Raw genomic sequence first — 13592 nt, forward strand, 5'->3', positions numbered from 1 at the left:
ACTTACTTCCCAGCTCCACCCTCCACCAGGATAACCCTTCACATCTGCCAAGTCCCTTCAGAAAATATCTTCCATTGTCCAACCCATGATCTGATAGCTTGTATCTTAAGCTTTCTTGGCTTCTGTGATTCCAAACATGTCAACTGCTGACATTTTTTTTTCTTTTGACCAGTGTCTCTTAAGTTTAGTTGCACTGTCTCCAAGGAAAGGTGACGTATCCTGTAGAACTCCTGTGTAGATTATGGTTTCCTTTCTGACCCGAGGGCCCGCCGGTTTTCCCTGTGTACCTTTGAAAGATGCCTCTTCGTTGTTATCTGAGGTGACTTCCCCCTGTGCGCTACTTCCAGGCTTCCCTTCCACCCAGGAGCACGTTGTCCCTGTCCCCAAGGGCCTCTTCCCACCGGTTTTCCCTGTGTACCTTTGAAAGATTCCTCTTCGTTGTTATCTGAGGTAGCAATGTTTGTAGCAGCTTCATTCATAATTCACAGAAATTGGAAACTGCCTGAATGCCTATTAATTAATGAATAAGTTAACAAATTATGATGCATCTATACTTGAATCCATAATCAACGCCCACCCTCGGTACCAGCAGTCAAGAAACCAAAAGATCCAACAACCAGGAGAAAATAAAATGGATGAAGGGACCTTCAAAGAATCAACTCCCTGTGCACATCAAAAAACTTCTCTAACACAGTGAGGCTAGGAGAAAATTTAGCAGTCACATATCTGATAAGGGACTTATATCTAAAATTTATAGAATGTGCCAGTACCTCAGGAGAAAGGTAAATATCCCAATCACAAAATGTGCACAGGATATGAATAGACACTTCAACAAAGAATACATTCAGATTACAAACAAACACATGAAGAAATGTTCAAAATCCCTAGCTATCAGAGAGATGCAAATCAAAAAACTATGAGATATTTTCTCACCCCAACAACAATAGCAGAGTTCAACAAGACAGCAAATAACAAATGCTGGTGATGTTGTGGAGACAGTGGAACCTTTATTCACTGTGGGAGTGTAACATGGTGCAACCCCTGTGGAAGGCAGCTTGGCATTTTCTCAAAAAGTTGGGAATAGAAATACTATGTGACCCGGCAATTCAATTACAGGGAAGACAGCCTAAAGAAACCAGAGCCATAACTCAAACAGATGTATGCACACATGTATTTATTGCTGCATAATTCACAATAGCAAAGAGATGGAAGCAACTCAAATGCCCATCAACAAAGGAATGGATGGACAAACTCTGGTGTATTCACACAATGGAATGTTACTCAGCATTAAAAAGCAATGAACTTGTAAGTACTACACAACATGAGTGAGCCTAGAGGACATTATGCTGAGTAAAATATCCCAGTCACGAAAGGATAAAAGTATTTGCATAACAATGCTGTTATAAAATAGGACAGACATGGGGTGGGGAGAGAATGCAAAAAAAAAGTGGATAGGTAATGAACACTGCAATAGAACAGATGACAGGAAGAACTGTCCAAAAGGAATTAGACATTGTATGTATGACAACAATCTGGAACAAGATGTGCATTGTGGGGCTGGGTTGGGGAAGGGAGAGAAGAAAATATGCGACAATGAATTAAAAAAGAAAAGAAATTGAAGGGCATAGTGTATTGGGAAAGTCAACTGTTAAGGTACATGAACAATGGTGTCAATTCCAAGGCTAAGGTGCGCTTGATTCACACCATGGTCTCTTCTGTCCCTTGCTATGCATCTGAGAGTTGAACAACAACTAAGGATGACAGAATAAGAATCGATGCCGTTGAGTTATGGTGTTGGAGAGGAGTACTGAATATCTCCTGGACTGTTGAAGGAACAAACAAATATATCTTGAAGAAAGTACCACAAGGGCGCTCCTTAGAGGCGGGGATGGTGACACTTCATCCCGCCTCCTTTGGGCATGTTATTAGGAAGGGACTTCCTTGGAAAAAAGACATCACGCTTTTTGGTCAGCAAAAGGCCTTCAACAAGATGGATCGACATAGTGCCTGTACCAGTGGGCTCACACGTGTCAGCGATGACAAGGATGGCACAGTATAGGACAGAGTTCTTACCTGTCCATCTCAGCATCGCTGAGTCATACTCATCTCAATGGAACCTAACAACAACCATACAGGAAAATGCTACTCAGAAATAACAAGTGACGAATAGGCCAAGTCACAACATGAATGATTCTCAAAAGTGGTATGCTAAGTGAAAGAAGTCACGCACAAAAGAGTTAAATACTGCGTGATCACTTTTCCATGACGTTCTGAAATGATGAAGCTATGAAATCAGAAATCTGATCAATTGTTTTCTGGAGCTGAGAGGTCAGGGGAGAGAACTGAATACAGAAAAACACACGAGAACTTTAGTTGTGTTGTTGTTGCTGTTAGGGGCCATTGAGTTGAGTCCAACTCATAGCGACTCTATGGACAACAGATAAGAATCTTGCCTTATCCTGTGCCAACCTCATGATCTGCACTGTGCTCAAGCCCATTGTGTAACTACTGTCACTGTGTCAATATGTCTTTTTAAAGATCTCTTCTGTGAATCTTCCCACTTCCCCAGCATGATGTCTTTTCCCAAGGACTGGTCCCTCCTAAAAACATGCCCAAAGTATGTGAGACCAAGTTTCAACATCCTTGTCTCTATGAAGTACCATGTTTCCACTTCCAGAACAGATTTATTTGTTATTTGGTTAGCTCATAGTATGGTCAATACTTTTCACCAACACCACAATTCAGAGAGCAACTGATAGATTTGAACTGTCAACTTTCAAATTTCCAGCTCAACATGTAACCTACTAGGACACCAGGGCTCCCTTTATACAGTGGCTTGTTCCCTTTGAGTCAGTTCTGACCCTTGGTGACCCCCTATTGAGTTTCTAAGAATATGACTCTTTATGGCAGGAGAAAGAACCTTGGGATTCTTGAGCTAGAGACACAAAACTTTGAATTATTTTCCCAGAGTACACTGGGGAAGGATAAGTAGAGAGGTGTACTTCAGAGGGCTCTTTCCTTGTGCTCCTCAGTCGTTAATGATCTACCAGCCAGTCTTAGGGGATGAGAATCTTTTGTCAGCCCACTTCACTGCTCAGGACAGAGAGCACTTTGCATGAAGAGTTTATTTCAAAGATCTGCATCATCTGATCTTCCCACTTTACCTTTAAGATCTGTAACAGCCTGTGCTGTTGTACCTTGCCAGTTCTTGGAGGTCTCTGTTTCTGCACGCTCTCTTCATCTTTAAGTTGCTGCCCTGGGAAAATAAACTGAGAATTCTTACAGCCTGAGAAAGAAACCCTGCTTTTACAAATGCAGAGTCATTAAAAGCTGGGCTCCCTAAATGTCATGTTTCTCTTCTCCCAGCATTTTCTGAACTTTCCCCCCAAACTCTGTCAACTATTATCTGAGTGTGCATTTATGTCTACACAACTTCCTCAAAGACGGGGCTCCATTGGAAAGTTTTCTATCTGACCATTGTCTTTTCTCTTTTTCTCCCCTCTCTTTCTTCTAGGGAATTCCATGTGTGACAAGTAGGTATGGGCCAATGGCCTAGAAATTCAGAGTCCTTAAGGGAATGTTCTGAAGTTCCCTTTCCTGTAACCCTTCATTAATTGTGTCATAATCAGCTGTGTCTTTTATACTCAGGCATGTAGCTAGGTGAGACTATTCCTTGGAAAGATGGAGGGTTAGCAAAGGAGAGGAAGACCACCAACAAGATGGATTGATACAGTGACTTCAGCAATGGGTAGGGTTCAGGTCGGCCACTCATAGGGTCATTGTGAGTTGTACTCAACTTGATGGCACCTCACAACAACAACTGGGGTAATGAGAGTAGATGTGTCAGAGACAGTGGGATTGGCCCTGACAAAGCAGACGTCAGAGCTACTGTGCATAGGGGCACTATGAGTTGTGGTCGACTTGATAGCACATAACAACAACAATGCAGGGGATGTTTAATCAGGATCACATGTGTTGGAAGAGAAAGGAAGAGACAATTGGAACATTGCAGAACTCCTGGCAAGTAAACAGTTATGAAAATTAAAATGGCAGAATGGCTCTGTGAAAAAGTGAAAGAAATTATGACCTTTGACAATAATTTATATAATTCTCTGAAAGCTAGTGTTTGGATGCTGATCTTAAGTTCCCAGTAGACTGTTCTTATTAAAATCTACTTCTGTCCTAAGGTGATAACGCCTTCCTTTTTGGAATTTCCTTGAATAAAGTCTAAGTCCTGCCATTCAAGTCATCAAGCTATTGAGGCAGAGCGGAGTCATAGCTGACCCTTGGACAAGTTTCCAAAGCTGTACATGAGATTGTCTAATGACTCGGAGTCATTAGTGTCATAATGTCATTCCTATGGCCTAGGTCACCAGAGCTCCCTAAAGTCCATAAAGATATTTAAAAGTTCATGTGCTTTACTACTTTCCATTAAGAATTGCCTATGTTGTTGTTGTTGATTGTAGTTATGTGCCATTGAGTCACCTGCAACTAAACCCCCAAACCCTGCTCTATCCTGTGCCAATCTCACCTACCCCTGTTACCCAAGTCACTGAATTAATCCACCTCGTAGAGGGTCTTCCCCTCCTTCGTTGTCCTCTCACCCTTCCAAGCATGACATCCCTCTCCAAGGATTGGTCCCTCCTTGCAACATGTCCAATGTATGTCAGACGAAGCTTCAGAATCCTTGCCTCCAAGGAGCAGCTTTGTTTCACCCTTTCTAGGAAGAACCTGTTCATTCTATTATAAGTCCATGGTATATTTAATACTCTTCTCCAGCACTACAGCTCAAAGGCATCAATTCTCCTTCTATCATCCTTAGTCGTCATCTAGCTCTCTGATGCATAGCAAGGGATTGCAAAGACCATGGCCTGTATCAGGTGCACATTAGTCTGCAGACTGACTATAGATCTTGGTAAATCATGTTTATGATTTCTTCTAATTTGTTCTCTTGAGACAGTCTTATCAAAGGTTTAGATGGCATTCTAACTAAACAGCAAAGTGCCTGGGCCAGATTCTATAGGTTGTTGTTGAGTGCTGTTCATAGCTTACCTTCCCTGGGGTTTTGAGAAGCACTAAAGCACAAGGGAGGAGAATGATCATACTTCTCCCTTGGAGCAGCCAATGAATTCTAACCACGTGCCTTTGTGATTGCAACAGTTTCTTATCACTAGGCCAGAGACTTCTCTGCAATATAGACATATGCATGGAATTTCCTGTTGCACTTTCTCTGACCAGCAGGAAAGTGCCACAATCAGAATGAACTAGTGAAGACTTTCTTTAATCTTAGGTCAGGGGAGAGGAACTCATGATTGTGTGTCCTCTTTACCTGTCATCCTCAAAGCTTTTATTTAGAAGGTTTTTATTACATAAGCAGTGGAATATGTTAACTGGACCGTAAGTTTGTTTTTTTTCAATTCTAAAGAGCTTTAATAAATAAAAGCCCACTGTTTCAAAGAGACTACCAAAAAAGAGTCCCACTGTGTGGGTGAAAATTTACAAAAAGAGGAAGGGGAACGAAGGCTAATAAGCATTATTTTAAAGCTGAAACACTGCTTCTTCAACAATTCAAAATGTCACTTAATGATACAGAGAGGTATGAGAAAAATGCAAGTCCATACTTGCCTTTTATATACAACACTGGGCAAGTAAATGCTAATTGCACTATATAGGAATGACTTGCTAAAACACTGAAAAAATGAAAGGCTTCATCCTTGTCATAGACTGCCACTTCTGTGGAACATTCAGTGCACATGACTGGGTGGTAAATTTCTTCTCCTTCTGTCTCTGCCTGTTTTGCAACATGTCCATGAGTAGACCACGTTTTCTTATGGCCTCATCTTTTTGTCTTATTTTCTGGGATTTTGTACCTTAGAATCTCTTCTTTATTGACAGAACAATTCATCACAAACATTGCTCTATACTGAGTTTTATATGATTCATGCCTTTGGCAGTCAAGGCACAGTGTGGTCATGCCGGCTGGGCAATTCAAGGCGGCATCACTATTGGGCACAGGCTGTTGTTGATGTGGCCGCAGTGGTCCAAATCCATGATAGCCTCTTCTCTGTGCATCAGCCCAAGCCTGAGCCTTGTTATCCTTTTCAGGATCATAAAGTAATACATCATTTGTTGGAATCTGGTGTCATTTCTTTTTTTTTTTCTTGGTCACCTGTGCTGCTTTGTCTTCATCCTCAGAATCAAAATAGACATCATCATAGTATTTTGTCAGAGTTGCTCCAGTTTTCCCATTTCCTGAGGAAGATCCTGTTTCCAGAAAGGATAACTTGTCCTTCATGGTCTTTATGGTGGAATTTAATTCTGCTTCCATTTCTTTTTCAAATTCATCTTCACTCAATGATTCACTTTCTCTGATGAGTTTTCAGTTTTGGTCAGGGGTTCCGTGTAAAAGCACATCCACTTCATCTTCAGAGCTGCTTAGAGCTGGCTCCTCATCGCTGGGGTCATAGTCTTCTGATAACTGGCTCATGGCGGCCTGCACCAGCTGACAGAGTCAGCCTGGAGATGGCTCTGTCACCCTAAGATGTTTTTTTACTGTTTCTTTTCTTATTCACTGGCCTTCCCTGTTACCATAACTACATCCTTATCAGAAGGCAGCGTCAGTGTGGGAATCAAGGTTATGCTGTCCCAGAGCAGGGGATTTGTTTTGTCTTTAACCAAAGATTATTCCTGCCTTGGTCAAATTAATCTTTACAATTTCCAAGTTCAGTACAGGCTTTGTACTTGGTATTTAAACTGGACTTTGGAGAGACTGGAGAAACTATTACTGTTTTTGCTTTTTCTCTCCTTTTTTGGCATGCAAATGTCAAGGTTATGGTAAATTCAAGTTAAACACTGGCAAAAGAACTTTCTAGGATGGGAAGGAGTAAGGGTCCTGTTCTGGACCTGTCGGACCTCAGAGAAAAGACATGTTTCCTTTAGAGTCTATGATTAGGTTCGCTGCAAAGTTAGGTGACCTGCTCTTAGAAAATCCAGTATTGATTCCAGATTCGCTAAAGACTTTAATATGGAGAAGTGAAGGTTCTGTTTTCAGGCTTCTCTATTTACACATATTTCTTGGTGCTCCTTAGAAGTAAAGATGACCCAGCAATTCCACTACTGGGAATACACCCCAAAGAAACCATAACCGCCACCCAAGCAGATACATGTACACCCATGTTTATTGCTGCTTTGTTCACAATAGCAAAGAGATGGAAACGACCCAAGTGCCTATCAACAAATGAATGGATGGAGAAGCTGTGGAATGGAATATTATGCTACATTGAAAAACAAGGAACTCATAAAATACTATACAAAATGAGTGACCCTAGGGGATATTTTGCTAAATGAAATATCTCAGTCACAGAAGGACAAAGACTGCATAATGCCACTGTTGTAAAACGGGACTGACATTGGGGTTGAGGGGGAAACTAAGAAAAGAGGGGATAAATAATGTACACTGCATTGAAACAGATGAGGGAGAGAATTGTTTTAAAGGAATATATGATTGGGTATAATTTTCATGACGGAGTCCAGAATAAGAGCTGCATAGTAAAGTGGACTAGCGGGGGTAGTGGGTGTTGTATAAAAATGTAAGAATATTTTTCTTTTCAAAGAGAAAAGCAAACTGCGGGGAAGGGTGGACAGGGAGGGAAATGTACAACAATACATGAATGGAAATTCAAAATCTCTATAAACTTTCATTAAAATCTCAATTTAAAGAGTTTAAAAAAGAAGCAAAGAGGATGAAATGTCTCACATGCTTTGGCCATGTTGTCAGGACAGAACAGATCTTGGAAAAAACAAGCATGCTGGCAGAGAAAAAGGAAGACCCTCAACAAGAGAGATTGACTCAGTGACTGTTACAGTGGGCTTGAGCATGGTAGAGATGGTGGGGATGGCTCAGGTGGGGGCAAGAAGATTCTGATCTGTTCTTTATGGACTCACTAGGAGTCGTACTTGACTTGACAGCAGCACACACTGCAAAGTTCTGAGGAGTTATCTGAAAATGTGCTTTCTAATTCATGAATCCAACACTCCTTTTCTTGAGAATAGCAGTTACAGTTCAGATCTCTATTTAAAGCAAGCGATCAGTGCTGTCACAGGGACACAAAGCCTGAGCACCAACCACAGGGAACAAAGTGACTCACTCAGTGAGACAGCTGGTAAACTCCACCAGCAGGGACTCTGAAATCCCCAAATCGCTTTTGAATCTCAGATTCCTTACTTCAAAATGGCATAGATCTTCACACCTTTCCTCATCTCAAAAGGTTCCACTGAGACAGGGCCCCAGATCAACATTCTGCCTAGAACAAAGAGGCCCCAGAAAGATGGACGTGTTCCTAGGAGCCATTCCTCACCTTGCTCCTCCCCTCCTGCCTCTGTTGTGGACAGGGCCTTCTCCTTTGGTGAGACTATACCTTGTGTTTTCAGCGTGCTGGGTGCTCTGAGTCTCATCGCCCCTCCTCAATGCATTTGGGCAAAAATTAAGGCCTGTGAACAGGTAGAAATCTTCACCAGTGGTCTGAGGCCTCTGTGGCTCTATTCCTGCCCCTTCTCTGGTACTAATATTGCTGACAAACTCTGAGGGAAGCAGAACTCCTTAAGGGTCCTGGGCCACCTCTCCTCCCACTGCCACCACCCTCTCCCTCCTCAGCTGGAAGTCACAACAGCCTAGAAACAGGGCTGTTCTCAGGCTGGAAGGCAGCTTTGCATTTTCATGGATTTGAAACTCTTCTTTTGCCTCCCCAGATCAGGATCACTCCACTCCTAATGCGGTAAGCAGAGCTGATTTCACTGGTTCGTTTTCTCCAGGAAATATCTCTGTGTGGAATGAGTTATCCTTTATGTGTGTGGTGGAAACAGACACCAACTCAACAGTTTGTACAATTTAGCGATGTTGATAATATACTTTGAGGCATACAACTGTTCTCCTTATTTTTTTCCAAATCCTTCCATTATCATTAACGTAAACACAATCGTTTTGAATGGTGATACTGACAAAGAATATTGCCACAAATCCAAAACTGTTTTGGGAGAAGTGTAGCCAGAATCCTCCTCAGAAGTGAAGCTGTTGAGACTTTGTCTCACACACTTTAAGAGATTATCAGGAGAGGCCAGATCCTGGAGAAAGACATCATGCTTCGTAAAGAAGAGAGTCAGCGTAAAAGAAGACTCCACAAGACGGACTGACTCAGTGGGATTGAGCAAGCAGAGATTGTGACCATGCTGTCGCATCGGGTGGCATTTCCTTCTGCTGTGCTCTAGTCGCCAGGACAGAGCCCATTCAACTGTGCTGCAGACCAAATTCTTACATTTTAAAAAATATTTTATTGTGATTTAGATGAACGTTTACAGAGCAAGTTTGTTTCCCTTTCTATAATTTATCCACATTGTCACAGTTGATTCCCTTTAAAGAACTATTGTCTAGCTAGAGGTGATCTACTCGGTGGAGTTCATGTCAACAATCCACCAGAAGAGATCACTTTCCCTGGAGCTGACTTGGTTTGAGACCTCACATGGAGAGTCTCCAGCATCATCTTTCCTGATGGGGTTTATGGTGAGAGGGCTGTTGTTCTGGGACAGAATCATCCTATCTATGAGCTACAGGTTCAGGGCTTTGAAGGTTCACTGGCTAAAGATGTCAGCATGGTGGGTGAGGGAGGTGGAAGCTGCAGGGTCCTCATGTTCTCTGACTGTGGTGATGTTGGCTCAGATGAGGGGTGTTGGCAGCCACTCTGTGGAGAAAGAGAACAGATGATTGTGAGATGGGCTTCTGGGCTGTGGAAAGTAGAGGACCATGAACTTGCTGAGGAACTGGTCCACGCGGGTCACTTGTGTGTAGTGGTGTGGATAGGAATTTGATTAAATGTTTAAACTGCTTCCACATGTCAGCATTGTTTTTATAGATCTTACACCTACCAAGATCTTCAAGATCTAAGACCGATTGCCTGGAGAAGGGATCTTTCTCTAGAAGATTCTAGAAGCTCTTAGACCAAGCTCTAAAGTTCAACTCTGCGGTCAGAGGAAGATACCAAAGTCTATCTGAAATCAAGGACTCCTGGGTGGAGAGGGAAGCTCTGGGAGCTTCTGTGACGTCTCAGAAAAGGAGGAAAAATAGATCACATTTGTAGAAATTATGTGTTGTATTTAGTCAACTGAGAAAAGAGATCCTTGTCTCTAATTCCTCATGGAGAATCAGACAAATTGGGGAGTCTCAACACAGAGACTCCCGCAGAGTGATTCATTTCTTTGTTGTTATTAAGTGCTGTCAACTCGTCTATGATTCATAGCAACTCTATGAACAAAGCTGAACCTTGTCCTATCCTGTGCCATCCCCACTGTCTCTGAAATACTTGAGCCCATGGTCACTGTGTCAACCTATCTCACTGAAGGTCTTTTCTTTAGACCACAGAGGATGACGTCCATACAACAGAACACAACCACAAAACCAGGGTTTGGTCAACCTGGCTCACCCAGCCAGCTCACAAGTAAAATGTTCCTCTGTGCTTTGAGAACTGTGGACTTTCCTCTGCCTCTGACTTCCTGGTTGGATCAGTTTGGAGAGAAAATCAAGATGTAATCCATCCTGAGGATCTCCAGTGCTGGCGTCACTAGGGGGAAAGACCCTATACATTACACAAAGGAAGCTCATTCTCCTGGTACATGGTGAAGGTTCAGGTTGTCCTGTCCTTGTTTCTGGATCACCTGGGGGCTCGTGGACCTTTGAATCTGTGAAGTCATGTGTAACGCCAAAGGCAATGCTGACCATCATGGACATTTCCGACTCTCTTTCCTCCCTGTTCTTCATCCTCTCCTCCTCGTCCTCCCACATTCCTGATAAGAACACCCTGATCGCCACACCTAACTCCCTCACATACTTCCACTGACAACTGGCTGTCCTGTTTTCTGATTCTTGTATCTCTCAGCAGCTTCCAGAGTCAGTGGGAAGGGATCTCAGCCACTTGGAGGGCTAGGGAGCTATGTTGGCAGAACAACCTGGGACTCTGCATTTGGGCTTCAATCTCTAAAGAGATTATGGACATTCATTCACTCAGTGACTATTCTTTCATTCCTTCATCAAAGAGCAATGAGGAGTTGGTAACAGGTTGTGTCTGTACTAGTTTCAGGTAGTGCAATGGGGAGTGAGACAGCAAAGTCCTTTCCTTTCTACTCCAGTGGTAGAGCCCCCCAGCACACCAATGAGCCTATGGATCTGAAAGTTGGACGATGAATAACGATAACAGAAGAATAATCTATTTCTTTAAATTGTGGTGTTGGAGAGGAGTACTGAGCATTCCACGCATTGTCAAAAGAATAAACGAGTCTGTTTCAGAGAAAGTGCAGCCAGGGTGCTCTGTAGAGGCAAAGGCAGTGAAGCTTCACCCCACATCCTTTGGGTGTGCTGTCTGTGGACCAGTCCTTAGAAAAAAGATGTGCTAGCAAATGTATGAGGTCAGAGAAAGAGAGACAGACCCTTAACAAGATAGACTGCGCATGATGGTAGCAATGGACTCGAGCATATTGGAGACCGTGACCTGGTGTAGGGGAGGGCAAAGGTCAGATCTGTTTATAGCATCACTGTGAGTTGTAGTTGACACCATAGCACCTATCAACAACAAATCCAGACATCAACAATCACTCACCATATACAATGACCTGTCCAGCCAGTGTCTCCAGCTGACCATTTGGGCGTGTTATTTGTAGTGTGTAAGTACCCGTGTCCTCTGGGATGACGTCCTGGAGCAGCAGGGACCCGTTGCTGTATATTACCTCACGGCCGCTGTGTGCAGGCCCAAGGGTATCTGCTTCGGTTGGTATCGTGTATGCTGCAATTGTAAAGTCGGACTCTAACTTGTCCCCTTTGTACCAGGTGCACTCCAGAGTGTCGGGGGGCAGATTGTAGACAAGGAGAAGAACATCATCTCCTTCAATGGCCTTGATCAGCGTCGAATTCATTGAGAGCTTGGCTGAGATGGAAGAACTCCAGAAAAAGAGAAGTGAAACTAGGAGGAGAAAGGGGGAAATCGGTCAGCTTTGGGGGAGGGGAATTGGGCCTTCTATCTAGTCCGAGGTCTCCTTTGGCCCTTGCACACACTTTCCAACGTTAGAATTCCTTTAGTGTCTTTGAACCCCAATGTGTTTGCACATGCTCACTCCCTGCCCTCAGGTATCTGCTTACAGGCTTCTTTGGAACCTTCCTCTCGTGACATCTCATCTCTTACTTCACTTTGAGACCTTTCCTTGCTCTGTGTTCTCAGCACTCACCAACTGATATTGGGTGTCTATCTGGATATTGGTCTATTTCCCTTTCTCTAAGACATGAACTCCTTGAGGGAATTTTTGTTTTTGTTGCTGTTCTATATTGTTCCCCCAGACAAGTTGGCAGATTCCTGGGAGATAAATCAGTGAAGGTTTCCCAAGAGCCTTTCAAGTTCTCCTGTTCTAATTGCCCATTTCTGAGAGTGGACTCTCTCATGAACATCGTAGTCAGACCCAACTCATAGCTGACCTTCCAGCAGGCTGTATCCCCACCCCCCACCCCTGCAGGAGCTTTCTGTCACCTCTAAGACCCTGGTCCTCCCTGGCCCACCCAGCCTGTCTCTGTTCACCACTTTCTGCTTCTCAGCACATTGTACCCTCTCACCTGTGAGCAGCGTTCCCTGCCAAAGGATGTGCCCTTTGAGGGGAGCTGCTGAGGGGGGATGCATGGCTCTCTGCCCCCTGCTCTGTGCCTTCCTCTGCGGGGAATAGTGTGACTCCAGAAGCGCCCACCCTCTGCCTCCCTTGCCGGTCCTGCCTGCTCCACGGTCCTCTCTGCAGTGCATGTCCTTTCTGAGGCTCCTGCAGAGCATGTCTAAGTCTAGTGGGCTGGGGCGGAGTCTCTTCTGAACAGTCTCCCTTCTCCCCTCCCTTTCACACCTGCCCCTAAATTTCCCTTGTCTCTCTTCTTTCTGTCTACATTTGTGTTCCTTGGAGTTGGGGAAGCTCAGATATAGTTTGGTTTTTTAAAAAATAATTTTTAAATAGTGATTTTAGTGAAAGTTGACAGAAAACTTGGATTTCCATTCATTCATTGTTATACATTTTTCTCCCTAGCCCTGCCCCCCAATTCGCTTTAAAACAATCATTCATTGTTGCATAAATTCCTCCCTCCTCCCATCCCAGCCCACTTCGCTATGCACCTTTTATTCTGGACTGTTGTCACACAAGCAACGCCTAACCATGTAGTCCTTTTAAACAGTTCTTTCCTTCATCTGTTCCAATGTAGTGTTCATTATTTAAACCCTCTTTTTTTAGTTCCCCCCAACCCCCATGTCAGTCCTGTTTTATAAGTTTAAGATCATAAAAGTTGCTGGAGGACATTATGCTGAGTGAACTAACTCAGCCATAAGGACAAACACTGTATACAACCATTATTGTAGAATGAGTATGAGGGGAGGGTGTAAACAGAGGGATGAGGATGAGCAGTGTTTGTGTGTGTGTGTGGGGGGGGGGTTTGTAAATCATAGGGTCGTATAGTTTGATGGGAGAGAGGTGAATGAAATGGGAAAGATCCGGTGTGAAAAACGATGTATTTGAACTTTGTAAATAAA

At 43.4% G+C, this 13592-nt stretch overlaps 1 protein-coding gene and 1 pseudogene across 1 annotated transcript in view; both read right to left on the bottom strand.

Moving 5' to 3' along the window:
- Positions 1 to 6487, bottom strand: part of LOC102845817 — an 18211-nt pseudogene extending 11724 nt beyond the window's left edge.
- A 3221-nt stretch (positions 6488 to 9708) lies between these two features.
- Positions 9709 to 13592, bottom strand: part of LOC102846231 (carcinoembryonic antigen-related cell adhesion molecule 3-like) — a 15723-nt gene continuing 11839 nt past the window's right edge. The window contains exons 5-7 of the mRNA XM_006901095.1: positions 12644 to 12659; positions 11715 to 12002; positions 9709 to 9734 (exon numbers count right to left, since the gene is read on the bottom strand). Coding sequence (XP_006901157.1) covers positions 9709 to 9734; positions 11715 to 12002; positions 12644 to 12659 — 330 coding nt within the window. The remainder of the gene's footprint in view (positions 9735 to 11714; positions 12003 to 12643; positions 12660 to 13592) is intronic.

The sequence above is a fragment of the Elephantulus edwardii genome, unplaced genomic scaffold, assembly GCF_000299155.1.
Source record: "Elephantulus edwardii isolate Elephantulus edwardi_28Jun2011 unplaced genomic scaffold, EleEdw1.0 scaffold00308, whole genome shotgun sequence".
NCBI classification, from domain to species: domain Eukaryota; kingdom Metazoa; phylum Chordata; class Mammalia; order Macroscelidea; family Macroscelididae; genus Elephantulus; species Elephantulus edwardii.